This window comes from Balaenoptera physalus (genome assembly GCF_965194825.1).
Source record: "Balaenoptera physalus genome assembly, chromosome: 10".
NCBI classification, from domain to species: domain Eukaryota; kingdom Metazoa; phylum Chordata; class Mammalia; order Artiodactyla; family Balaenopteridae; genus Balaenoptera; species Balaenoptera physalus.
In genome coordinates this window covers 8,368,564-8,395,902 of record NC_138889.1, presented here as the reverse complement: position 1 = coordinate 8,395,902, position 27,339 = coordinate 8,368,564, and the positions used below count along the sequence as shown (strand labels likewise).

General features: G+C 56.6%; 1 protein-coding gene across 4 annotated transcripts in view; it reads right to left on the bottom strand.

Annotated features, from left to right (window-relative positions):
* Positions 1–4,408: 4,408 nt before the first annotated feature.
* KIRREL3 (kirre like nephrin family adhesion molecule 3) overlaps positions 4,409–27,339 on the bottom strand; it is a 555,536-nt gene continuing 532,605 nt past the window's right edge. For 2 of the 4 annotated variants that reach the window (XM_082476257.1, XM_082476258.1), the window contains exons 9-18: positions 25,487–25,635; positions 23,855–23,982; positions 22,617–22,743; positions 19,100–19,200; positions 16,465–16,663; positions 15,095–15,130; positions 11,732–11,839; positions 10,190–10,299; positions 6,358–6,444; positions 4,409–5,888 (exon numbers count right to left, since the gene is read on the bottom strand). In XM_082476257.1, the coding sequence (XP_082332383.1) occupies positions 5,445–5,888; positions 6,358–6,444; positions 10,190–10,299; positions 11,732–11,839; positions 15,095–15,130; positions 16,465–16,663; positions 19,100–19,200; positions 22,617–22,743; positions 23,855–23,982; positions 25,487–25,635 (1,489 nt within the window). In that variant the 3' untranslated portion in view covers positions 4,409–5,444. Of the gene's footprint in view, positions 5,889–6,357; positions 6,445–9,460; positions 9,748–10,189; positions 10,300–11,731; positions 11,840–15,094; positions 15,131–16,464; positions 16,664–19,099; positions 19,201–22,616; positions 22,744–23,854; positions 23,983–25,486; positions 25,636–27,339 lie in introns of those variants that run through there. The other 2 variants (XM_082476259.1, XM_082476260.1) reach the window with 2 other exon arrangements.

Sequence of the window (27,339 nt, the reverse complement as noted above, 5' to 3'; positions counted from 1 at the left end):
GATCCCGCACCCGGGAAATGAAGCGGGGAGATGAACCTTGGGTCTCATTAAATGTCAGATTTGGGGGGAGCCCAAAGGTACTGGAGGGCTCCACCTCTTAAAGTAAAGGGATTGCTGGGAGCAGGCTGGGGAGACCACAGTCCTGTCTAGGAGCGTCAGCACAGAGGATCTGACAAAAGTTTTTAGGGAAAACTGAAAGTTGGGAGCCAGATTTCAGGTTCCCAGGGCAGACGAGTTGAAAGTACTGCACCCCTCAACGGAGGCGCTGTTTCCTCTGGAGAATCTTGCAAGACTGGGAGGGTGGAGTTGGCGGAGGGAATGAGAGAAATCACCCCAGGGGAATCGAAGTTGGAATTACTGAACTAAGCTGTTCCAGAACCGTCTGTTATTCTGAGGTTTCCTAAAACACTATTTATGTACATCACCAACTTTAACACTTAAGGAGTGTCTTCACTTGCTTAAAAATGTGTTTCTCTCCTGAGGAAAAATATCACAAGGGGACAAGTTACAGTCTGGTAGGGAGATTCTCTCCAGTTCTGTTCTTTTTCTCTGTAGATTTCTGTTCCACTTGCAGCCCTGCATGGCAAGAGAGCTAGGGAAACTTGTAAATAAAACTCAGGAAGTTCTCATCTGAAAATTCTGCTGTAGAAGTCCTCAATCCTTATCTGTATCACTTTATCTCTAATGCCTTCTTCATTCCGTATTTCTCCCATTAGTGTCATGAATTTGTTTTCTAGTCCTTGGGCAGCAAGGCTGTGGCCCTTTAATTTCTTTACAAAGGTGGTCAAGGTGGTATCTTGAGCTCAGTCCCCTTGAACTTTTCTTTGCCTAGTTGAGGGGGGATGAATCCATTCAGGGGGAATGAATCCCTATATTCAGCTCCTATCCTGAGTAGCACTTTTCCTCTTGCATAATGGGGAGTAGATTTCAGAGAAGGTCTATTTAATAAGACCCCACTTCTCCCTAAGAAGACCTGTTTCCTGAGACTTCACATACCTTGTCTTTAAACATGAATACTTTAGATTCATCACAAAGAAGACAGCTATTAAGGAGCATTATATGAATGTTCTCATAGCATTCCAAGATATTTCCAAGGGTCATAGATTGAGAAGCAGTGGAAGGAGATTCCTTTGTGTGACTGGGGCTCCCTGATCAGTAAGCTCAAGGGAGGCTTTTGGCCCAGGGGTTGAGGCTGTTCCGGCCATGTGGGTGGGCCGAGTGGGCTGGTCCAGAGAGGAGCTCTGGGAACATGGAATGGCAGGCAGATATGGGCACCTGGGATGTAGACCAAAACTCAACAATGGATCCTGTGAATGGCATGTTAGAGAGGGAAAGAGTGGATGGTCCTCTCCCTAAAACACAAATGGATTCATCCAGGAAAACAAATCCTTATTTGTTTTTTTCCAGTTTATGACCTAGTTAGGAAGATGGAAACATAGTAGGGAGTTGGGGAAAAGATGATTAGAGCCTTACTGGGTGTAAGAAGTAACTGTCAGAGCAAGGGAATGTTTTATCAGTGACTCAGAGATCGCTTGTAGTTTCGATGCTGAAGCTGTAAATGGCTGGCCTGTGGTTACAGCTCCTAAAAACAGCTTCCTTAAGAGGCTTCTAAAAGGCTTTTTTAAAGGGGAAGTAAACGTCAAGATTTAGTTGAGATGTCATCAGTTTATGTCTAAACATTCATGTTTCTTTAAGCAGGCACCCCCAAGTGGTATTTTAAATAAAAATCTATATGCAAATTAGGATGGTTTTTATTTAAATATTTATACTTTTATTTTAATAAAGAGTTGATTTTATAGGGAAACTTACTAGAGAAGAAACTAATCACAGGACTCCCCCTCGTCTTTTTGTCTGGTGCCATCATAAACTGAGCACGATACCTGGGAAGGGCTGATGGGACTCCTGGAGTGTGTACCTGGCGATTTCAGTTCTGATCCCCTAATAGCAAAGGCCACGGTGCCTCGTGTATGCCGCCCCCATATAGGAAGCGAGAAGCGGAATTCCTGTTGGCTCTTTTCTCCTGTTCTGAGAAATCTCCCAAGGGCTGCTTCACATTTGCTGTTATTTCCCCCCCGGTTCCTCTCCACTCCGGAAGCTCAAAGGCAGCTTCAAGGCCTATTCCTTTAGAGCACTGTTTCAGTAGTCTCCATCAGAGATGGATTTGCTGTGGTGCTCTAGTGCTTTGTATGAGACCATTTCCTGTTCCATGAAAGTTGAAGACGTGATGGAAATAACCCTGGCCTTTCCAGACCGATAGTGAGCCTGAGAGTCAGAAACTGGGCCCCCATCCAGTGACTCGGAGCCAGTAACGAATTGTAAAGCTATCAGAAAACTGGGTCCTGGCCTTTGGAGGGGTGGGGGTGATTTGATACACAGACGAGCTTTCCCAGGGCTTTGTGGTCTTTCCAGGTCATCTGGGGACTGGCGGTGGGGGATGCCAGTCCTGCTTCCCTGCTGGAGCTCTGGTGTGTCCTTGCTCAGCCTGCCCCCGAGGGGGTCCCAGCTCATGGCCTTCAGCGTCGGCCGATTTCATCTTATTCTAGGATGAAAGTGGCCTTGGGTTTGCACTGTAGGATGGAAACATTTCACAGAGGAAATCATATGTTTAAATCTCGTGCTGTCACTTGTTAGCTCTGTGACCTTGGGCTGGTCTTTTGGCTTCTTTAAGTTCACTCCCTCGTCTGTAAAATGGTAATACTTGGTAGAATTGTGAGAATTAAATGATTACAAATGTGAAGCACTCATTTCAGTTAAGTTGAAATCACCTACAGGGAAATTCAGGGCTTCCCACTGCCTTAATTTTTTTTTTTTTTAACACTTCCCTTTACCAGCTATTTTGTCCCCTCCTACGTGAGAAGTAAATGGAGTCAGAGGGGTTGAAGGACACACACTGCTCAGGCCAGCATCCTTCTCAGTGCCTCAACGGTCCAGAGGCCACCAGAGCCTACTGATTTCCCCTGCCTACATTCATCTCTTTCACCAGGGCCTTACTTGTGATCTCCTACCCTTTCGGCGATTCTTTGCTGTGTTTGTGCCTCGGAGAGAGCTCAGGGGGTGGGCCCCGTGTAGCGAGTCTTGACTGTGCAGCCCCATCTTCCGTGATGCCCACGTTCCCACCCTGAGAGTGTCTGAGGCTCCCAAGGGAGAAGAGGGTTCTGTTCTCCAGGAGATCAGATTTCTTCCCTGTTCTCCAGGTTATTCTGTGCCATAACCTTGGGTTCCAAGAAAGAATGGGTACCTCCATCCTATTATAAGTGCTGTGTGTGTGTTGGGGGAGGATGTGGGCAGGGGGTAAGGGGCAAGGTAGGCTGTGGTGAGGCTTAGGAGGTAGATTTCCCACCCACCTCCAAGGTGGGGAAGACTAGGAGAAACGAATGGACAGATCCTCTTAGGTCATCCTCTTCCTTATTCTAGCACACCAAGGCATTTTGCATCTGATCTTAGATCCTTACTCCTTGCTGGCAAAGGCAAAACGTATATGGGAAGGAAGAGAACTTGTCAAGATTAACCTGGAGCCCACAGGCATCTGTGCTGGGCCAGAAATGGTACCAGGAGCAGGATGTGGGGCTGGGATGTACACTTATATTTCTCATCCGTTTCTACTACCTCAGGCTTGGGTGCTGCAAAGGAAGACATCTAAGGAAGTGGAGGGTTCTGAAGCAATAGGAAATATGGCGGAAGCAGAAACATCCTCTGGGTGGAGGCTCTAGGAAGGCTATGTATACCATCTGTGGGTTGGGGCCGTCCAAGGCATCAGTGGAGGAAAGAAGCAGAGACTTTTGTGATGAAGGTTCCCAGGGTGGGTAAGGACTCCCGGGGAAGGTTGGAGGAGAAGGGTCTAAATCTGAGGAGGAACCTCCAACCTTTGGGACAGTGTGGGTTCTCCAGAGTTCCATTTGAGTCCTACCTGCAGAGATAGCATCCTAACTTGGCCCTGTTTATCCACCCTAGCCTGTCTGCCATCACCATGTCAAGCTTTCCACCCAAACAAAGCCATTCTTAGAACATCATCTGAGTCTCAGAGTGTTGGGCTGCTTGGTGGCACAGGCTCTTTGAAGAGGGCCTCCTCCCCTGAACCCCCAACGGAGAGAGCCGCCCTTGCAGAATATAGCTGAGAGAAAGGCCTAGAAGGACCCCTCCAATGTGCAGTCTGACCCCTTGGCCCCTGAGCTGCACTTGGCATGAGTCAGGCGGTTGGTGAGGCCCGGTTTCGTGCGCCCTCTGGGTTGGGCACATCTGCAAGGAGAGGAGTCGGCCCATAGGTCCTATTGTCACCACGGCCAGAGCTCTCCACTGCCTGGGAAAACCAGATCAAAGCAGGGCAAGGCACCCTGCGTTCCCAAAGCATCCTCTGAGCTCTTGGGGTCTTGCTGTGACTCTGCAGGAACAAAAGAACAGAACGCATCTGTTGGAGGAATGACCCCTAACATTTATTCTCAGGTGGCAGGCAGGAGTGAGGTGCAGATATGCTTTCTCTCTTGCCCCAGCAGCCTTACTGAGGACAGGACCATGGTTCCTTGTGTGAATCTAGGCTCAGCTGAGAAGGTGAGTCTCATCACCTTAAAGGCCTGCCCCCTAGTTCCCTCAAACCCCACAGATCCTGGGACACAGTCTCTCCAACGGCTGTTTAAAGAACCCTGACCAGAGAAGCTCTCACACTCCTTATATTGACTCCGAATGTGCAGAGGGGAGGAGGGGAGTACACGAAGCAGGGCTGGGTGGGGAGGCTCTGAGTCGCACAGCCTGGCGAGGGGTCCCCGAGGGTCACGCTCCCCCCTCCTTCCCTCCCCCTCCCTCCCAGACGCCAGTCTCTGATTGGGCCAGTCCCACCTCAGAGTTGAGGGGCATCCAGTGCAAGGACGGAACTGGCAAGTATGGACACAAAACACCGAACAAAGTGGGGGTGGGCTCCGGGCCAGTGTGGCAGCCAGGGCCGCTTCTGGCTTCTCAGCCTCTGGGGTCTGCACTAGGAGCGGCAGGGGGCGCTGGGGTCTCTGGGGCAGCTCAGTGCCGGCAAGCACTTGACCCCCTGCTCCCCGGGGCTGTACAGGAGCACAGGCACGGTGGGAGTCGGGGGAGGGCTTGCGGGCAGCAAGGGGCAGAGCTCCTCCGAAGCCCGGAGCATGGACGGCAGTTTCATGAAAGCAGAGCTGTAGCTGCCTCTGGAGCCTGTGGGAGGAGCAGGTAGAGGAGGGGCCGCCCGGAAAGGGCCGGGGGCCCGGGGCGGCCAGCACGGAGCCCGCTGCGCTCAGCGGCGTCCTCTGGCCACGTCCCCACCTCCACGCCCCGATGCCCTGCAGCTGGGCCCGCGTTTGTGCTTGATCGGGGCTGCCAGGAGCGTGGTGGCGGGGGCCCTCGGGGCCGTCCTGGAGGCGGCTGCTTCCGGGGTCCTCTGCACAGTCTCTGCAGAGCCAGGCCGAGCCCCCGCCCTCGGTCCGGGATCCTCAGACGTGAGTCTGCATCCGCCGCTGCAGGGGCCGGCTGGGGTCGGAGTTCTGCGAAGATGACTGGGAGTGGTGGGAGGAGGAGGCCGAGGCCTTGCTCGCCTTATCGAACTGCACGTAGCCGTCCTGCTTGCCGCTGCTGCTGACGCTGCTGTCGCACTGCGTGTCCAGGAAGGAGCTGCTGTCGCTGAGCGAGCCCCGCTGGAACTCCCGCTCACAGAGCTCGATGGACGAGCTGCCCGTGCCCAGCACGAACCTCTGCCCGTAGTCGTAGAGGCGGCCCTGGCCGCTCAGCGTGCTGTAGATGTTGGTGAAGGACATGCCCGTGGGCACTCGCTGCTTGCCCGCGGGGCGCAGGTCGGCCTGGCAGCCGGACAGCGAGATGGCGGGGGTCGAGTGGTGCTCCTTGAAGGTGTTGACGCTGTAGTAGCCATTGGTGGGGTCCTGGGGGGCCGGGGGGAGAGCGGCGTCACAGCGCCGGCCGGGCGCCAGTCCCGCCCTCCACGGGGAGGGCCAGGGACACACAGGAGGAAGGGGACAGCGGGAGAGGTGCGGGGGTGGCGGTCGGGGGGGTCAGCCTGGGCAGGATGCTGGCAGGTGTTCAAGTGGGGTCTTGACCGGTACGTTTTGTTATTTCAGGGCAGCTCAAGGCCATGTGAAAACCAGGCTTTCATTGTTTTTTGTTTTAGTCCGGAACTTGGAAACGTTATTAAAAATGTTATTGGTGAGGAGGTCGTGGGAGGGGAGAACTGTGAGAGCTCAGCCTTAACTCTCTCACCTCCTTGGTGCTGGGGCGAGAGAGCAGGTGCCTTTGTGGGGGGCTGTCCCTTCTATCTGTGCCTGGATCTGGGGCCTGGGTCATCAGAGCTGAAGACCAGATGCCCGGCGTATCGTGACCCGGGGCTCTTCTTACCTTCAGGTTCTGAAACTCCTTCTCCTCTTCTTTGAGCACCTCCAGCTGCTTCAGGACTGAGTCTTGCTGGAATTCACCCCGGTCCATCTACAACCCAGAAATCGCTGCTCAGTGGGTAGGAGGTGGGCTAATCGTCCACTTCCCCCAAGGAAAAGCCTGAGAAATGCACTCAAAAGATGCTTGCCATCTGTGCCTCCCCTCCCCCCCACCTCTCACTGCCTGGCCCCCCCGAGGCAGGTGACAAGAGTCTGGAGGAGATTCCAGATCTCACTGTTGTTCTTGGACCCCCTAGCCCCACCCCTCCTGAGAGCCGGAGACAGAGAGGTGGGTGGGTGCAGGGCAGGTCTCTGAGACCCACCGCCTTCCTTCCCGTGGGCTACGGTTATCTCCTCCAGAGATCTCGCTTTGATTTGGTTCAATTCAGTGAGCTTTTATTGACTTCAGGCCAGGCATTGTGCTCAGGGCCAGGCAAACAGAGGTCAGGAGACGTTACAGAACAGCTGTGCTCATCAGGGAGCTGGGCCTGTAGATAAATAACTGCAGAAGCTCTGGGCAGGGGTCGGGGCCCCGCAGCTCCTCAGCGGTGCTAGGCTTCATGACGGCCTTGAGAAGGAATCAGTGAATAACTACCTCTGAGGTGCTGGCAGCTAGGGCCTCACCTGCCATTCACAGCAAGGACTTAGATTATTCAAAGTTATCTTCCTGAACAGAGGCCAGAGAGCCTGGGGACAAGGACCACTTCCTGTTTCTCTTTGGTTCTCCAGCACACCTGGTACAGTGCCTTACATACTGTGGTCATTGACCCAAATCCTTTTGGAGTGGAATCATATTTAATTGTGTTTTATTCATTCTTTGATTTGCCGGTGCCCTGCGTGGTGCCTGCCATACAGTAGGACTGTCACAAATGCTATGTTTATGTCAGATGAATGAATGAAGTGGCATGGCGCTCAATTACCGGAAATTAAAAAAATAATTAGACCTAAGGTGAAAAGTAAAGCACACTTGGCACACAGTGGGGTTATTAATGAATGTGAACAGCCACAGTGGTTCTGGTCCTGTGGCACAGAATGTTCTTCCCATGTATCCCTTCTGCACATGACATGATCTGGGCCAGGTTCCCACCCACTCTCAGAACTGGCATGTGTCTTCTCCCTTGTGACTCACTTTCCTGACCTCTTTCTGGAGCCCCACAGAATCAGCCAGCGTACTTCCATCCTGTCACTTCCCCACTAATGCTGCTTTTTTCATTTTCCAGTAAATGCTGTGGCTCTATCTGGATTGAGTTCTTCTCTTCCACCAGATTCAGCTTCTCAGCCCGCCTCTCCTCAGTGTTGGGGCTGTATCGGTGCCGGGGGTGAAGGGAATGGCGGAACGAAGGTCTCCCCAAGGGGAACCCTCAGCGGGTTCTTCTTATCTCCCACTCTTAACTGACGACTGAGTGACCCCCCCCCCCTTCCCTGAGGGTCTGGACTGGAGAACAGTGCAGAAACAGTCAGAGGCAGTCAGAATATCCCAGTGGGAGGGAATGCAAGGTCCCCAGGGGATGAAGGACAGGTGTGGGTACTTCCACACTAGACTCAATAAATCTCATCAACAGAGACGTCCATTCCTGCCCAGGTCTGGACTGTGGTCCCCTCCCTTGTAAGACTGACCATTCAGCTGTGTCAGACACTATGTTAGGTCCGGGCGAAGTAGACATTTGTCCCTTTGCCTTTGAGGAACGCTGGGATACTTGGGGAGGCTGACGTGTAATTAGAGAAATGCACTATGAAAGAGGAACATGCAAAGTGTTTGGGGAGAGCACCAGGAAAGTGCATAGCTCTGCCAGCCATGGTGGGGCAAGCCTGGAAAATTGTGGAGGAGGTGACATTTGAGCTGACTCTCAAAGGAGAATGTGAAATTCAACAGACAAAATCAACGGGCCGAGGGAACAGCAGTGCAAAGCCTCCGAGGTATAAAAAAGACTCAAGGGCTGGGAACTGCAAGTTCTCTGGGGTGTTGGAGGGCTGGATGCATTTGGCAGGAAGATGGGGCTGGACAGGCCAGAAGCCGCTTCCTGCTGAAGGGTCTTGATGACCCGCCTGGTGCTGGACTATCCAGTAGATCTGGAGCCACCGAGGGTCCTTAAGTAGGACGGTAACAGGATCAGATTTGCATCTTAGAAGGACCCTTTGTGGGACTCTGGAGGGTGGAGAGTAAAGTGGTGAAAGATTAGAATGTGGGACCACTTGGGAGGATGATGTCAGGGACCAGGGGAGCCGTGGTGAGGCCTGCGCTGAGGAGTTACAGTGGAGAAGAGGCAGGGGCGCAGCTCTGAAAAGATTTTGAAGTGGAATTGTTGGGACCTGAAAATCAACTGGATAGAAAAAGAGCAGCAGAGAAAACGTCAGTTCAATGCACTAAACGTTGGTGAGCATCTGCCAGGGACCGTGGAAGGCCCTGGGGACACAGGGATGAGTAAGGCAGCTTGCTCACCATCTAGTGGAGACAGATAAGGAAACAGGTGATTTCACGGCAAAGCAAGTAGCTACCGTTCCTTGAGCCCTCACTGTGTTCCACTGGCTCCAGCCTCTTCAGGGGTTCATCCACCGAGCCCTCACCCCGACCCCATGTACCATGACCTTCATCCCATTTCCTAGAAGAGGAGACTGAAGCACAGAGAGGCCCATGCTCTTGACCCACCTGCTTGCTGCTGCTACTCCAACATATTATAACCGTGACACAGTAGGCACCAGAGTTTTCTAGCAGAGTTTTCCAGGATTTTGTTTGGACAGATGGATGGGTGACGGTCCATTGATGGGGATCAGGAGGAGAAGTGGCCTTGGGGTTGCTGGAGAAGTTATGAGTTTAAAGCAATCCACTTCCCAAAGAGGAACCTATGCTTGTTGCAGACTTCTGGGGAGATGGGGGGAGCAGGGCATGTACTGAATGTTGATAACATCTATGTGTGGAGGATTCTGTGTTATATCACAACATCTTATGGCAATCATGCACATCTTCTCTCCCTACCGGACAGTGGGTCCCTTGAAAGCTGGGACTGCATCTTAGATGCCTTTGAGTCTCCGAGAACCCCAAGCACAATATAGTAGACACACAATAAATCTTTGTTGGCGGAGAATACGAGCACACTTCGTTTTATTGCGCTTCACAAATATTTCATTTTTTATAAGTCCAAGGTTTGTGGCAACCCTGCAGAGGGCAAGTCTCTGGGCACCATTTTCCCAAAAGCATCTGCTGCTCACTTTGTGTCTCTGTGTAACATTTTGGTAATTCTCGAGAATTTAAGACTTTGTCATTATTATCATCTTTGTTATGGGGATCTGTGATCAGTGATCTTTTTTTTTTTTTTCTTTTTGGCCACGCCGCACGGCATGTGGGATCCCGTGCCCCCTGCAGTGGAAGCGCGGAGTCTTAGCCACTGGACCGCCAGGGAAGTCCCTGTGATCAGTGATCTTTGATGTTACTATTCACTGAAGGCTCAGATGATGGTTACCATTTTTTAGCAATAACGTATTTTTTAATTAAGATATGTACCTTTTTAAAGACATCATGCTATTGCACACTTAATAGACTACAGTATATAGTATAAACATAACTTTTGCATGTACTGGGAAACCAAAAATTTCATGTGACTCACTTTAGTGTGGTCTGGAACCCAACCCACAGTGTCTCCTAGGTCTGCCTGTAGATGCCTGGCCTGTTACGGGCGGAGAAGCACATCTTGGCTGATGGTTTGCTTCTCAAGAGCATCTAGAGCATCAAGAAGCCTCTGGTTCTGGGAGCTTCAGGGCACAGAGGTCGGGGTGGGGCGGGGATAAGATGACATTCTCACCATCAGCTGCTTGATGGTGGGGTGTTCCTCAGCCTCCCGGCCAGAGGCAGGCTCCTTGTGGACAATCTCCACCCGGATGTCATTCTTGGCTGACACGACACCTTTGAGATCTGGACATAAAACAGGAAAGTGTAGATGACAGAATCAGTTGTCATCTCAGGCATTAGGACCTGAGATGTCAAGCTCTCCCCTCCCCTCCAGTTGACCCTCCAGCCCCTGAACTCAGCAGTTTCAGGGCCCGCCTGGTAATAGAACCTGTCTGGACGTGCCATGGGCTGTTGGGACCTCGGAGTACTTTCTCTGCTGGCTCCTGGTTGCACCACCCTCAGCCTTTCCCTGCTGCTCCTGTGGCATGGGTGGCCATCCCCAGCCGTTCGGCCACCTGGTCATCCTACTAAATCCTCACCTCCTTCTAGAAGTCTTCCCTGACCTACTCTACCAGGCTCTGATCTCTCTGTTCAGAGAATCACACGTCTGTTAGAAAGGACCTTGAGATTCCACGGTCAACCTCCCGCCCAAAGCAGAAACGTCCCTGCACTAGTGGTCCAGCTTCCGTAATGGAGAGCTTACGGCTTCTAGAGGAAGAAGCCCATTTATACCTGGAGAGCTCTGTTAGAAAATTCCTGCTGAAATATGCTCCCCTATGATGTCCATTGAGTGGGTGGTGAGGGAGGGCCTGAGACTGCATCACTGGGGGCCCTCAAGAGAGCAAGGCTGCTCAGCTTGGAGGGGAGGACACAGGCAACCTTCTTCCAACACGTGAAGGCTGCCAAGCAGAGGAGGGAGCAGGCTTACCCTGATTATTCTTTTTGTGCCTTACGCTCATAGAATGTCAGAGCCGGGTGGGGCCCCGAAAGTCACATCAGCCGACCCCTTGCTATTACACAGGAGAGAACTGAGGCCTGGAGTGGCTGTGGCTTGCCCAGGGTCACGGGGTGGAAGAGGCGGGACCACAAGACAGTCTCTATTGTTCCCCACCGTCCCATTTACCCTTCCACGTGTCTGTCTAGCACATGTAACTTCAGAGCTACGCCCAGGACGGAGACTCCAGGCCCACACGATTCAAGAGCGCATCAACACCAGCATTTTATGGCCAACGACTAAAAGACCTTTAGGAGTCCGCACAAAGCAATTCCTTGAACGCCTTTTTTTTTCCTGTGTGGGTGACCTGCTTTTCTGGTTCGACTAGCAGATCTTGGAGGGCAAAGATCACCTCCCCCCACCCCCCCACCCTGGGTTTCAATACAGTTCCCGATGGGTGGAGAGTGCTGCGTATGTTCAATCCGAGGTGCTAGCTGACGGCCCTGCTGCATGAAGTTCACTTCCGTCCAGCTCAACAGCAGTGGAGCGCCCACTGGGTGCCAGATGCCGAGCAAAGCGCTGCATGTGAAAAGATGCACGAGACCCATCCCTGCCCCAGCAGCTCACAGCACTGGTAGGGCCCCTGCTCACTGTACGCCTGCTTACTTGCTCTCCGGGGCAGTCTAAGCCTGGCTTTTTTCTCTGTCCCCCTCCCCGAGCTCCCGGGTCTCCCTCCCGTACTTCTCTGGGAGCGGGCACAGCAGAAGGCCACAATGGTTGCCAGAAGGACGAGGAAGGCCACGCCAGCTCCTACGGCCACCCCGATGATGACGGCCATCGGCACAGCCTCTGTGGGAGAGAAGCAAGCAGGCTGATGAGGGAGCTGGGATAGCCCGCTCTCCCCCAAGATCTCACCCAGTTCCTCGGGTGCAGCCCCTGCCGAGCTGGGGCCAGACCACTGCGCGCGGGCGCTCCTGGGAAAGGCCACAGGGGCCTGGGCAGGCGCGGGCACAGTCCAACAGGGGTCAGCTCGGGCGGGACACGGTGTGGCGGAGAGGGCCCGGGAAAGATGGCAGCAGTGGTGGGGGGAGAGAGGCAAGCAGACACAGGGAGGGGAGGGGAGCGTCGGAGGTGAGAGGCAAGGCTGGTACACTGAGCTCTGCGAGGTGATAAGCCAGGAGAGTCGTTAAGTCCTGGCTTTTCTTTGGAAAGCGACCAGGGTCACTGCCGCTGTTTGTTCGCTTCGCTTTTTCCTTCTCTCCCCTTTCCCAGGTGCAGAGGGTGGGCATGGACCAGCAGCTTTTGGAGAGTTTTCAGGTCTGTGGCAGCTTCCCCTCAGGACCTGGGCATCACAGGTGGTAACTGCCAGAGGCCACGTCTTAGGGGCCGGAGGGCAGGATCACAGCTCCCTCCACCTCTTTCTGTTTTTCTTGTTTCTTCCTTTTTTTTTTTTTTTTTTTTGGTCGCGCTGCATGGCATGTACTTCCCCAACCTGGGATCGAACCTGTGCCCCCTGCAGTGGAAGCGCGGAGTCCTAACTACTGGGCCGCCAGGGAAGTCCTTCCCCCCACCTCTTTAAGGAGAGATGCGCAGTCCTGCTCCCTCCTCTCCTGGGCCAGTCCTCTGGGCAGGAATCCCGGCACCCCACCCCGACAGAGAGGCACCTGGAACTCCAGCTAGACAAAGCTTCACTCCCTGCTGAGTTCTAGTCTGTCTCCGGCCCTAGCCAAGTAGAGATGGGGGTGGGGAGGGTGACGTTAGGCTGGGGTGGGCGCTCTTCCAGACAGTCCTGACCCTTCTGTGTCTGCAGAGGGGGCCTGAGCATATGATGCGGGGGCCCTGAGTAGTCCATGGGGGGATAGAACTAGAGAATGCAGGGGCAGGAGAGCTTAGGGCTCAGAGAGTCCAAGCCTCCCATTTAGAGATGGAAACCTTGAGGTCCAGAGAAGTCAAGTGACTTGGTTAAGGACACACAGCTGCCATAGAGCCAGTGCAAATCCACGTCTCCCCTTATCCGCCCCCCTCATCCTGCCCAGCTCCGCACACTGCGTCCCATGGCATCCTACAAATCTCACATCCTCTGTACAGCCCAGAGCAACGTACTTTACCTCTCTCTCTTTTCTTTACCTGTAAAATAGGATAATTACAGTGCCTGCCTCAGGGTGGGTGTCTGGGGTTTAGATGGGTGAATGCAGGCAGGTAAAGGCTGGCACAGAGCCTGGCACCCAAACTGATCCAAGCCTTTGCCCTCGTGTCTGTGTGGGAAGGAGGACCGCAGCAGATGCAAGGATAGGAAAGACCCTTTTTGAGACTCAGCTGCTGCCCCTACCCACGCTCTCAGTGTGGATGACTGGGAACTCCAGGTATCTGTTCTGAGCTGGAGGTTAGCCTCTCGTCTCTCACTGTCGTTTTCTTTAAAGAGCAAAAGAAAGGAAGAACCCCACAGACCCTGGCCCCTGGAGACGCTGCTGGGAGGGGGTGGGGTCCCTCTCCCGGAAGGAGCGCGTGTCCGATGGTTGGCAGTGTTGGCCGTCAGGCTGGGGCTTTCCTTCCAGCCCAGGACAGGCACACTGGTGCATTCATCACCTGCCTACTGGAGCCTAAGACCCCTGTAGGGGTGGCAGGGGAGGCGACGGCGAGGGGGTGGGTGCGACAAACACTCGGGGACTGAAAATGGGAGGCGTTTGGGCTGGTCTCAACAGTCAGGGGTGAGACAATGGACTTGACCTCGGCCAGCCCTGTAAGCTTGCTCTGACAGTGAGATGGTTCTGTCTCCAGGTTTGAATTCCTCTAGGAAAGGAAAGCCACGTTGGAAGTTCATTGCTTCTATGCTTTTGAATTTTATTGATTTGAGTTGAATTTAGTTTCTCCTAGATTCCTAGGGAATTTCCTTGGAAAACTCGGGTCGTGTCTCAGCTGAGCTCAGAGCCAAAGGATGACGGTGGAAGGGTCCTTAACCTCTCTGGGCCTCAAGGTCTGTGAAACCAGAGGACCAGGGAAGCGGTATCTAAGGCAGCTTCTGCCTCTGGCGTCCGCATTTCCTTAAGTTGTTAACAGCTGGGGGGTTGTGGTGGTAGCCATCTTATCTGGAGGACTGTCCTGAGTGGGTGGGCGGGGGCAGAGGGAGAGGGTTCTGGGCGGGGGACCCAGGGTGCAGGCACAGAAGAGATGGGAGACAGAGGGTGACACCAGCTCAGCGTCAGGAGTGGCCCTGAGGGGCGTCAGGGAGAACACGGCAGGCGTTGATACCGTGTGCCCCCCCTTGAGCCCGCCTGTGCCCGGCCTGTCGCTCTTTAAGGGGCTGTCCGCCCAGAGGCGAGGGGGTGAGCGGGACCCACCAGGGACTTGCTGAAGCTCCTTCTGGGCCGGTGTGGCGGGAGAACTAGGGCAGGGGACCCCACATCTTCGTCATGGCCTTTGTCGACCCTGTAGGGTCTGGCTTGCCATGTCCTGATTCTCTTTTCTGGGTTTCTCCCTGGAGGGTGGGGGGCAGTTGTCTCCTGTGGGGTCCCAAGAGAGAGCAACTCGACCCAGGGAGCCTGGTGACCCCCTTGCTGCCGAGCCCCCCGGGGAGAGAGGCACTGCCCAGTGGCCTCAGCCCGGGGCGGGGGTGGGATGACAGTTCCACGGGGAATGCAGGAGTGCGGGGAGGGCCAGCCAGCAGAAAGCATGGGGTCAGCATGGACTATGGCAGGCCACAGCGGGCTGGGCGGCCCGGGTGTTCTCAGAAGCGATGGCCAAGCTGGTGGTGATGGTGAGAAGCGGGGGTCAGGCGGGGTGAGCTGACCCCAGGGGGGAGGAGTCAGGGCTTCAGAAGAGGAGGGGCGGGAGGAAAGACGGGGAGGGGCAAGAGCCAGTGCCCTGGGCTGCGAGGAGCCTGCGGGGGGGGGCAGCGGCAGTGGAGACAGGCCTCCGGGATCTCTAGACCCATGCTGCCTGGAGACCCTCTCCCTGCTGCTCTGACTGCACTAAAGCCTCAAGACGTGGGGGAGGGCAGAGAAGTTAGCGGCTGCCCTGGCCTCCCTACCCACACTTTGGGCTCCCTCCCCCACTAGCCCAGCAGTCCCTTCCCCCATCCCGGGGAGTCTCAAGTCTCCTTCATACCTGCTTCCAGCCCGGCTCCCGACTTCATTTCCGAACCTGTTTGGAAATAAAGCAAGCGTCCACAGCCAGGGCCTGGCTGGCCAGTGTGGGGTGGGACTGGGGGCGGGGGCGGCCCTCTGGAGGGTCTGGGGTGGTTGGGGGCTCCCTCCTGCCTCACGTCTCCAGGATGCTCCACCGATCCGGGCTGGCCGAACTGAACCTGGAGTTCGTTCAGACTGACTTAGAGACTCCAGACGGGTGGGACCAGAGAGAGAGGTCAAGGCTGGGGTGGGAGTTGGCTCTGGGGGGGGGGGGGGGAGAACACTAAGGGGCGGGCAGAGGAGTGGGGCACTGAGGGGAAGACACGGAGGGGAAGCAACAGTGGACCGGGAGGGTTGGGATGATGTGTGGATGATATTATGCAAATTATGTGCAAAGCATTAGCAAAGCAGCACTTATTAGGGAAGAGGGGTTGGGAGCAATGCGTGATCCAGAGGGTAGCACTGCGGCCCCAGGGGCCCAGCTGAGACCACCTGCTTGGCCCAGAATCTCTTCCGAGGCCTGACAGCCTGTGGGTGGGCCTTCAGCTTGGAGGGGTCCGAGACTGCCAGGGCTGAGGCCCCCTGGACCGTTCTTGTCTGTCTTGTACTAACCCCTGCTGGCCAAGGGGCGAGATCTGCAGCCCATCTCAGGACCTGGTGTGCCACTGGCTGGCTGCCTCGCTTCTCTGGAACCCCCTCCATGCCCCTCTGAGGCTCCCCGCCCTCCGAGCCTGAGTCCGTCCGAGCTCTGAGCCCTTCTGAGCTCTGAGCCCTTCTGCCCAGTGCTGCCCTGCTGGCCGGGGTCTCCGTCAGAGCACAGCGGTCCAAGTGTCTCCTGTGTCCCCCTGGGGAGCTGCAGACAGCCTGAGGCCAGTCCTCCCGCACACCAGGGATTGCACAGCTCAAGTGCCACTCCTTAGCTTGGCACGGGCACCCTCGGGTTTGGGGCACCTGGACTGGCTTGTTGTCTTAACGGGCTGGGCCAGGCTCCCCGATACGCCCATCCTGGTGCATCCCCGTGGGGACACTGCTCAGAGATCACGCCCCCAAAGGGCCCCAGGGAACTGCTGAGAGCAGGGAAGCCGGGGCCTTCAGGCGATGTGGCGCCTCCTGAGGGCACACCACCCGGGCAGCTCTCCGCCTGCTCGCTTCTGGTGCAGGCCAGTGCCCCTGGGCTCGGGGGAGCTGGCCGACCGGCAGCGTCTGCGTGGCAGGTGAGGAAGGGCCTCCCGCCCGCCCGCACCGTGTAGGCGCTCTGTCCCCCCCAGGGCCCCGGAGGACATTGCCTGGGGCCCTGCCCTCGCGGGGAGCGGCCGCGGTCCATGGCCCTGGTGGCTCTGGTGGCCCCACCTTGCTCCTTGAGCCGGATGATCTCCGTGTCGGAGCCGAAGCTGTTCCAGGCGGTGCAGTTGTAGATGGTCTGGAAGTCGGCCCGCACGATGTTGCTGATGGTCAGCGTGGAGATGACGCCCTCCTCGGTGCTGACCGTCTCCACCGTGTAGCGGCCCGAAGTCCCCGACTCCAGCACGTTCTCCTTCCAGGACCAGGCCTGCCCAGGTGCGCAGAATTAGGAGGACATCCCGCCGGAGCCACCCCGCCAGGACCACCGTGCCGCCTCCCTGCTCCTGGGCGGACGCTGCCAGGCCCACACTCATGCTCACTGCCACACGGCACAGGTCGACACGCACGCTACAACATGTGTGTGCACAGCACAGCACACGCAAACACACGTCACAACACGGGCACACCTACCGCCCCACCCACAGTGCCGACACATGTACACACAAGTACGCCCATATCACAACACACAGCACAGACACGTGTGCACGCAGCACACACACACGTCACAACACAGGCACACCTACCGCCCCACCCACAGTGCCAACATGTGTACACACAAGTACGCCCACATCACAACACACAGCACAGACACGTGTGCACACAGCACACACACGTCACAACACGGGTACACCTACCACCCCACCCACAGTGCCACACGTGTACACACAAGTATGCACACATCACGACACACAGCACAGACACGTGTGCACACAGCACACACACACGTCACAACACGGGTACACCTACCACCCCACCCACGGTGCCACACGTGTACACACAAGTACACACACAACACAACACACAGCACAGACACGTGTGCACACAGCACACACACACATCACGACACGGGTACACCTACAGCCCCACCCACAGTGCCAACACGTATACACACAAGTACACACACACCACAACACACAGCACAGACACGTGTGCACACAGCACACACACACGTCACGACACGGGTACACCTACCGCCCCACCCACAGTGCCAACATGTGTACACACAAGTACGCACACAACACAACACACAGCACAGACACGTGTGCACACAGCACACAAACACGTCACGACACGGGTACACCTACTGCCCCACCCACAGTGCCAACACACGTACACACACAGAGGTTGGGCAACCTCAGAGGGTATTTCCATCGACACGGGGCCTTACGCGGCTCTGTGCTGGAACATTTTCCCAGGCAAGCAGGGGACTCTGGGGCGACGGGAGCCCCTCCGTCAGCTGGGGCCCCTGACAGATGGTGGTGAAGGCTAGCCCCAGGCTGACTGAGTCTGGTTTGGTTACTTTGTGTGTGTCTTTGTTCAAACGTTACGCTCTGAGAGTTGCGGTTGTGAGAACCTTAGTGCAGCTTGGTTTCGGCCTGTGAGCGTTTACCTCTTCTCAGAGCCCTTTCCTGTACACTGTTGCCGCCCGCCCCGCCGTGTTGCCCTGGGCTCTGTGGGGCGTTTAGCTGCACCCTACAATGTCTCCACGTGTCGCCAAATGTCCCCTGGGGGCAGAACCGCCCAGGTTGAGAACCCCTGGCCTAGAGTTCCATTTCCACAAAGAGGAAGACAGTGTGAATATGCTCAGGAGTGAACAGGATATTATTGACACTGGCACGTGTTACACTTTAAAAAGGTTAGAGTGAAGGGAAGAGGGAGGCGTAGGCATTAGTTCTACGCGTGGACTCTTGCCTTTTTTGTGTGACTCAGACAGTGAATGAACTGAATGCCTGAGGAAGTGTGTAACGCAGCAGCGCTCTAACAAGGTCTTCGTCTACAGGGTGACACCTTAGCTGTTGGCGTGTGCCTCCCACGCCCCTTCTGGTGCTGCCGCCCTGGGGAAAGGTGAGACTGCCCTGTGAACTTGACCTGGGAGGTCTTCCGGCAGGACCGCCTGGGCACTGGGCTTGCCGACAACAGTGTCTCCACCCCTCCCCCGACACCCAACAGTACGGGGAGATGCTCGCCTCTCCGTTTTCCCGCCCCAGCTTCTACCAGTGTCAGCGGAACCTGGGTGGGAGACCCCCACTTCCACAAATGCACATATCTGGGAGGGCTACGTGTGAGCCAGTCAGGCGGCCCAAGCTGCACTGCGGGGGACGAGGGTTTTGAGGGAGGGGCGGGGAGAATGGAGTGATGCTTTCAGAGGGAAAACTTGCTAACTGGGGCAGCGCTCTCCATGGGCATCAAAGCAGAGGAGGACTGTGGAGGCGCAGAGAGAGGTCTGCCGACTATAAACTGCATCCTGTTTACGATTTTGCTAAAGGCTGGCCTTGAACCCAGGAAAGGGAAGAAATCGTTTTTTTCCCTTCTGCTGCCCTCATTTGCCCTCTGCCCCCAAGATGCAGAATTCGGTCGGAACCATTTGTGTTGGCACACAGCTGAGAGGCAGAGAAGAGTTAAACACACCTGCAGGCGAGGAGCACGGCCTGTCCTGAGAAAGGAGACTGCCCGTGATTTTTGTCCTCGTGATGCCTTTCCAAGAGACACAAGGCAGGAATAGTTTTCCCCAACGGGGAAAGGCAGTGCAGAGGCAAGACTGACCAGCCGGATGGTGGAGCGGCTGCAGGCAGAGATGACCCGCGAGGCCGCCCAGCCCGGAGGCCGTGCCACCGGCCCTCCCTGCCCGCCCCGGGGCACTCACGATGCGGTCGGGTGGCGGCGTACTCCGGATGAAGCACTTGATTTGGCCCTTCTCCCCGTGGAGGGCGTGCTGGGTCTGGGTGCTGGAGATGATGGGGGGTCCTGTTGGGGAGACAGCATCACATCAAGGATTCGGGAGGGGGTGGGCCCTGGCTGGGCCCCTCTTGGCAGGTTCAGAAGTTTATACATTCATTCAGTCGTTCAGGAAACAGTTACTGGAGGCCTGTATATGCAAGGTGACGGGCGAGGCAGGGGACTCAGAGGCAGATGAGGCTTCGGTCATAAAACCTCTCAAGGGATTGTGAGTGAGTGCCTCTAAGTCAGGACGCCCAGAGACACCAAGAGCTGCCACAGGAGGTGGGGAGGTGAGCACCAGGCAAAGTGCTAACCGACTTCACAGCAGAGAGGAGAACTCTACCCGGCAGGTGGGGAAACCTTTATGAAGGAGGCGGTACACCTGAGAAGGGAGTGGGGGAGGGGTCAGGGAGGAAGGAATGTAATGTCACCTCCCCTAGCTAATGTCGCCTCCACCTTAGCCAGCTGTTGGATTTCAAACCATTCCCTTGTGTCTCCAGTAGAGGGCGCGCTTGCCTAACAAACCGGTGTCCTCGGCAGGAAGGGAAGTAAAAGATGTTCCTCCACGAAGCGGGGAATCACTCCCCCACCCCCGCCGGCATACGTGGCTTGGGCTGGGCACGTTCATAGACTTCATCTCACATGTGTCTCAGGAGATCCCTTAGTTCATCGCTTTGCACGCCTGCACATACATACCCGGACAGCCCAGGTGGGACCACAGCTCCAAAGCTGACCCTGACATTATCCTATCCGCCCGGGCGTGCGTGCGTGTATGGGTCATGTTTATGGATGTCTTGGGGACACCTGGCTCGTTTACCGCCTTGGACAGCCTGGAGGGTCCACCAGGATTCCAGCAGCGTTTCCTGTCCAGTTCTGCCTGTTAACTAACCCAAATGACTGCATTTAGGCTGGGAAGGGAAAGGTCTTGGAGCTGGGAGAGGCAGACATGAGGGACCCTCAAGATAAGGGCTTCCACCCTCAGGGGGCCTTCAGAGTTCCTCTCTTAGGTACCTTAGGTCCAAGAAGCCTTTGGCCAAAAGGCAGGAGGGCTTCACGTTTTAGGACCTTGGGTGGCGCTTTGTTTTGCTGCCGGGCTGAAAGTGCTGATCCTGTGAAACCTTTTCCCCTTCACTTCCCAGGAGCTACGATTTCCCTGGGTGGTGGGGGCGGTCATCAGCTGTTCTAAAAACGATCAGGTAAATGCACACACATTTAAGGGCTTCTTAAAAGAAAACAGGAATCGGGGTAAGGGTAGATGGGGTTGGGAGGGTCAGAAGGCAGCAGTAGTACGGTTTATCTCCCCCTTCCTGCAAATCCCGGGTTTGAGCCAAATCACGGGCCCGTTTATTCCCCAAAGGGCAATGGCCAGCAGTCACCCCCCGGCCGGGATGCATTCTGATGAGAACTTCATCTCAGTTTGGATTTGTTCACAGTGTTGATTCCTTCAGCCTAGTCCGGGCCTGCCCAAGGGGCTTCACCACCCCTCCCCACCTGTGCTCCAGACACAGGTATAGACAAGTCCATTCCCAAGTCCACGCATGTGTGGGCTGGCCGGCTCCCCTCTGTGGGCCACTTCCTGCATCCTCTGCCTCAGGGCATGACGACCCTCATTCAGAAACAAGCACACTGCCTCCTCCTTGCTTCACTCTAATCTCTTGGGTGTTTCTCTTCCTAGCAGTCTAGGGGAGCTTGTGTCAGAGCATTGGAGGCATAGGCGGGGGTTGGAAAGAAGGACCCTGGAGAGTGCAGATTAAACCCTGGATAGACACCAGGGCCCAGGCTGGGGTGTCCCATCCAAGAGGAATGTCCCTTTGAGGTGTGCGTTCCCTCCTCAAGAAACCGCTTTGAATCCCTGTTGGGAAATGCTTGAAAGTCTAAAGTGACAACGGGTTTTAGTCCTTCCTTTATCCATCATGTTTTCCCCAGAAATGAGGATGCTCATTTAAAAGCTTCAGGCTTGGGGACCCTGGGGGCCACACGTGAGTCTGAGGGTCCCTAGCCCGGCTGGTCACAGGGCCATCGGAGCGGAGCTGGCCGTAGTCATGCGCCAGCACGACTCCCAGCGGCCTCCCAGAGTGGGTAGCGGGTAGCGGGTAGCGGGGGAGGCCGCTGATTTCACCAGGCCCTGGCGCCTGAGCCGAGTGTCAGACGCTGGAGCCGGCAGGAAAAGGCTGCAGCCCATGTTGCCATGGATATATGGAGGTGCGATCAGATGCTGTTATTTTTAGCCCTGCAGCGCCAATTTATTGGTGGCTTCCTGGGGACACGTAGGAAAGGCAGGAAGGCTCCCGAGTCAGGGATCTGCCCCGGACAGACGGACAGACAGCTCCGGGGTCTAGGCAGATTCACCATCCCTCTGGGGCTGCCACGACTCTTGGGGAGGCGGGAGGAAAAGAAAGGGATGGAGGGGGGCTGGCTAGCGGGGACAGCACCAAGCTGGTTTAGTTTCTAGCAAAGCGGAGACCAGAGGAAGCTGTGCGCCACCTGCGCTGATTCCTGGGTCCTGGCTCAGCCCCACGCTAGGGCCCTGGTCTGGAACAGGAAGCAGAGGCCCTACAGACGTGGGTCTGTGGCTTGGTTCCTGCTGGGGCTCAGAGCCTTGATCGGGAGACAGGCTACGCAGGAGCAGAGGCCTCACAAGGAAACCGAAACCCAGCGGAAGGAGGGCGTTTGGAAATACAGAGGGAGCTGTCTCAGCATCCTTGCCCTCTCGGACCAGCAGCATCGGTTGCCGGCGTGGTCCAAGCACACGTAACGGCAGGGACATCGAATTCCCGTCCTGGTGCCACAGCCTCCTTGGGTCTGACCTGAGCTAGGTCCCAGCTTCTCTGTGACCTTCTACATCCCAACAACCAGGCCCCGTCCCCTGAATGTCTCATGTACCAGTCCTCTGGTAACTCACACTGTGTTCTTGGAGAGAGATGGCAATACTCTCCTGCTGTGGTGATCTTATTACATATCATAAGACAAGTTCCCCGCCCTCAGGGGACCCCCTGAACTTGGCCCTGTGGGGATGGTGGCAGGTCTTCCTCATTGAGCGGCTCTAAAAATGGGAAGAGGTAGACGAGGAGTCACAGAGATGCCCCCTTAAATTCTCCACCAGGGCCAAGGTCATGGTCAAAGGGTAGATATGGGATCTATGTTGGTTGCCCAGTAGCTCTTGGACCTTTTTTCCTGGCCAGGAATAAATTCATCAGCCATCACTTTTAGGGCTGAGACCCCTTAGAAGGAACACAGAGGAGGGAGGTGGCCAGACAACCACCCAGGTCCTTCGTCACCCCAGGGCTGGGCTCTGACACGGACTGGAGCAGGTGGATGTAATCACTATGGACCCATAGTCGGAGGTGGATGTGAGGCCCAGAACCCACGTGTGCCCCTTGGGGCAATGCCAGGGACCCTCTCGGCCCCCTCCCAGCCCTGCCCTGGCACGAGTGGGGTCTTACCATTGACAGTTAGGGTCACCTCTCGCTCCCCGGCCCCTACCCGGGGCACCACAGCTCGGCACACGTACTTCCCCGCGTCCTCCTGGCGGACGGTTTTGAGGGTCAGGGTCTTCTCATTGCTCAGGACCTAGGAGGAGTGGGGAGGGTCAGACCCCGAGGGGCAGGGGCCACGCTCTCTGTCTCAGAACCAGAAAGGCTGACAGGCAGGCCGGGTGGCAGGGGACACAGTCTCCAGCATCTCAGCAACAACAGGGGGTGGGGAGGGAGCCAGAAGTCTTCTTACACAGTGTGCCCGGCGGGCTGTCGGGTGCGGGAGCCCACGGCACAGAGCACCCCGTGAGGCTGAAGATGCTCCGCCCCAGCGGCAGCCCTGAAGGGTGGGAGTGCAAGGGGGGGGGTGAGAGAGAAGGAGGGGGCCTCCCTGGCTGGGGCCCCCAGGGCTTTCTCATCCAGGGGGTCTGCCGACCAGCCTGTACCAGGCTGGCCAGGGGTGAAGCTATCCCGCAGCTGAACATCTTTGAGGGTCCCGGATCTGTCTCTCCTGAGTCATTTGCAATATCCCTTTGGGATGAGGTTTGGGGTGATGAAAAGAAAACAGGCTTTGGCAACAGCTGCTCTGAGTGGGAATCCCGGCTTCAGCGGTGCCTACGTGTGTGGCTTTGGGTGTTAATTATCTTCTTGGAAGCTCTTTCCTTGTCCCTGTCACGGGGGCAGTGGCACTCAGAGGACAGTGCAGTGTCTGGCACACAGTAGGGCACACAGAAGTCACTTTTCTGCTGCTTCTCCCCCTGCTTCCCTGCCCAAGGCTCTCACTGGTCCTCCTGGGAGGAGGGATGTCTGAAACTCCTATGCACACTAAAGAACACATACACTTTAAAAGAGGAACACAGGAAGAAAGCAAGGCTTAACCCCAAAGTTAAAGGGTTACAACTATTTGGGGAAAGTTGAAAAGCCTTCCTAGTGACTTTTCACCCCCAGCATCTTGGTGAACACCTGCTTTTCTTATAAGGTTCAGGATAAGGCAAAACGGCACCGGCTGAATGTGTTTAGACCCAAGGGGGGTACGTGTGGGTACCTGGGGTTTCCTCTCCTCTTTCTGGGGCCTTTCTTCCTTCAGTTTACATGGGAGGCTAACGTCCCCAATCTAAGAGTGAGAGGGGCCATGGGAGGCAGTTCCCTCCTGGACTGTGGACCTCGCACCCCTCCAGGGCCCTCCAGGGTCTGAGCTGCGGACTCACCACGCCAGAGCCCCGCTTCATCCAGACGATGGTCAGGGACGGGTTGCCTGTCCAGGCACAGCTGAAGACGGCGTCGGAGCCCAGATCCACGAGCAGGGATTGGGGTTCCGTGGTCATCCTGGGCCCGACTGTGATGGGAGGAAGGAGGAGACAGGGCTCTCGTGGGCCGGGAGTTCTGGGGACCCTCCTTGCTGCTGCCTTCCCTCCCCCATCCTGGTTGGGGGAGGGGACACCACTGGTGCCATGTCCCTCCACTCCGGCCCATTCCCTTCCCTTCCGTGTCAGTCCTCTACTGGTCTGGGCCCGGGTCTGGGCAGTAAGGAGGAGACGCCTCTCCCCCAGCCCAGCCTCCCTCGGGCCCACCATGGGAGTAGGCAGCACCAGCCCCGGAAAGCGGCTCTAGTCCCATTTCTGCCTGGATTTGCCCCCAAGGGCTCTCCCATCCCGTTCCCTCTGTCCTGGTCCCAGGAAGCCCCCCTGACCCCAGTGTGTGGGCAGAGTGTCCTTCCCCCACCCCAGAATCTCTCTGTGTCTGCCTTCAAGTCAACTGGCCACCTCCTGCAGGCCTCAGCCTTGTGACCGGGAGTCAAGGTACCCGTGCGTCTGGCCCAGCTCCCTGGGCCCACCCAGGGCCCCGCAGGGCCACCGCAGGGCTCTGAGATAAGGAATGGGGAGGCCAGGCCTCCTGGAGGTGCCCCCCAAACCCGGCGCCCGCCCAGGTTACTCTCTAGTCCAGCCCCGCCCCACCTCTTTTTCAATCCACAAAGTAGGTGGCCTTTGGTTCCGTTGCCCGAGCCCCTGCTGTTAACGGAGGCTTCTCCTGCTTCCTCCCCTACACCCGCCCTAACCCGAGTCCCCTGCAGACCAAGCCTTGGCACCAAGAGTGCGTGCAGCTGTGGGATTTCAGGGGTGGTGACGGGAGGGTGTGTAGACAGCCGTTTTCGGGGAGCAAAAGGTGTGAAACCAGGGTCAGGAGACCCAGGTGAGTCCTTTGGTGCAAAAAGGGAGTCATAGCACTTTCTGCTGAGGTCGGTGCGGGCGAGCGGGCGGTCAGGCATAAAGTTCGCAAAAGTGCTTCTAAATCTGTAAAGGGCGGCGGGTGAGCTGACGCTCAGCGCTGTGAACACAGCTGTGGGCTGTTTCCCCGAGGGTCCCCTCCGGGCCGCTGGGGAAGAGGGCGAGCCCCTGATGGGGGGCGAGCCCCTGATGGGAGGCGGACCCTTCTCAGTCCTCATCGTGCCACTTACTCGCCACTTGACCTTGGGCCTCCATCCCCTCATCTGGGTACTGGGAATGAGAAGTCCAGCCTCCCTGGGTGATATTTTTTTTTTTAAGTTTTTTTTTGGCCACGCCGCCTGGCTTGTGGGATCTTAGTTCTGTGACCAGGGATTGAACCCGCGCCCGCGGCAGTGAACGTGCGGGGTCCTAACCACTGGACCGCCGGGGAACTCCCCTCCCTCGGTGACTATGAGGGTCAAGATAAACACGAGGGCAGCTTTTCGTAAAGCGCACGGATTACGAGCCTGTGAGGCATTCTTATGGCACGTGCAACGAGCCCACGACGGTTCCTCCTGCCGTGAGCAGCGACCAGCCGGTGCCCGTGCGCCCGGAAGCCCCCAAACAGCCACTCACAGTAGACGTCGACGTTGCGGCTGACGTTGGTGCTGCCCAGGGCGTTGGTCGCCTCGCAGGAGATGGGCTCTGAGAAGTACGTGTAGTCCACGGTGGTCCGGTACACCTCCCCGGATGCTTCCTTGATGATCTGGCCCCGCTTGGCCCACCTGCAACGCAGGCGCCCGGGCTGATGTGGACCTCCGGTGGCGAGGGCGTCCTTCCCGCCCGGGGGGCTCTTCTCTCTGGGAGCCGGACGCATCCATCCCGCAGAAAAACGAGGCCCAGGGAGGGGCGGCGTGGGGCAGGCCCCCGAGCGGTCCCTCAGGGGAAGCCTCCGCAGAGGGGTTACTCTCAGGGCTAGGGGCGTGGGGTTGGTGATGGGGGCAGTGGTTTCTGGTCCGTGGGTCACCAGGCAGCTGGCAGCACTCGACTAGTGGGTTATTCTGGAGGGCGGTGGGTTGACTATTCAGTGGGTCAGCGCACCTGGCTGGCCAGGTGATGGCTAACCCAACTGTCAGTGCCCAGACCGCTCGGCCCTCTTGCTCTGAGCTCTCTCGGGGGTGGCAGGGGACCGTCCTGGGCCACAGTGGAAAAGAAGGAAGCCAAATCCGTGACCGAAGAGGCCAAGGTCTAATGGTGTGTGCCCATACATGTGTGCACTCCTGCACACACGCGTGGGGCTCAGGAAGCTTGATTTCCAGACTAGGTGAGAAGCCGGTGGAGAGGTGTGAGCAGTGGTCCCGACTGCTCCCTCCCCAACTAGGTCAGCTCTCTCAGTCCCCCTGTCCTGACTCCTGTCCCTGGGGGGGTTCCCCTCATGGTGTCCCTCTCTCTCTGAAAGCCCTTTCAGCCTCCCCCATGGCACTTGCTCTTCTTCCTGCCCAGCCTCTGCCTCCCACCCTGGCTCCGCCCCTCAGAGGCCTGGGCTCCATCAGCACTGGTTTGATGGGGGTGGGGGAGGGGGGATGGGAAGACAGCTGTGCTGACTTCTTTGCTGGGCCAATTGGGCTGATCTGTGTCTTGGACCTGGCTCCGGGGCGGTGATCACTGCCTTGGACCGGTAGCTGAGCAGCCTGCTACCTGTGGGGCAGTGCGCCCAGGGGGGTGTGTGCCTGTGTGCGTGAGGCTGGGGTTTCCTTACAGATGCCTAAGGAGAGAGAGTTCAGAGCTTCCCTTGGTTTACTCCTATTGTGGATAAGACGTTTTAAAAATCACAGAACTTCCGACCAGGCTCTTCCTACTGTGGCTCAGGCCTGTTTTGGGGTGCATGTCTTTACCAGAGCTGGGCAGGTACCTTGGCCCTGCAGACGTTACCCTGGGGCCACGGTCCCCTGTAACCACATTCTTGGAGCCTTTCCTGGGGCCACAGAGGCCCGTCTCCTGCCCTTCCCTCCACCGGCTCCCACCCAGCCTGCCTGTCCGGCCTGGAGGCTGCCGTCTCCCGGCATAGCAGGGAGCATCAGGCTGGCACCATGCGGTTATTAGCTCAAATTAATATTGGGTCGTTATTAAGAAGACAATAATAACAATTATAGTTTAACAACAGAGCAAACCATAGCTCCCCGAGAGCTGAAGGCGCTTCCCAACAAACCATTATGAATTATTCATGACTCATTTCCATCTCTAACTTTAATTTAATGACCAGACTTAATAGTCAGGTACAGCTCCCGCCTGGGGTGGCTGAGTTCAGTCCCAGACGCACAGCCGGGGATCGGTGTCCAGCCCCTACTCCATCTACCCTGCTGCGGTGAAGATTTAGGCGGTGGGATGCTGGGGGGTGGAGCAGGCAGCTGGCTGGGCTGGGGGGAGGCGGGCGAGGCCCTCCTGCCCTGCCCGGACCCCTGCTCCTGCCTGCCCACAGCTCCAGGTGC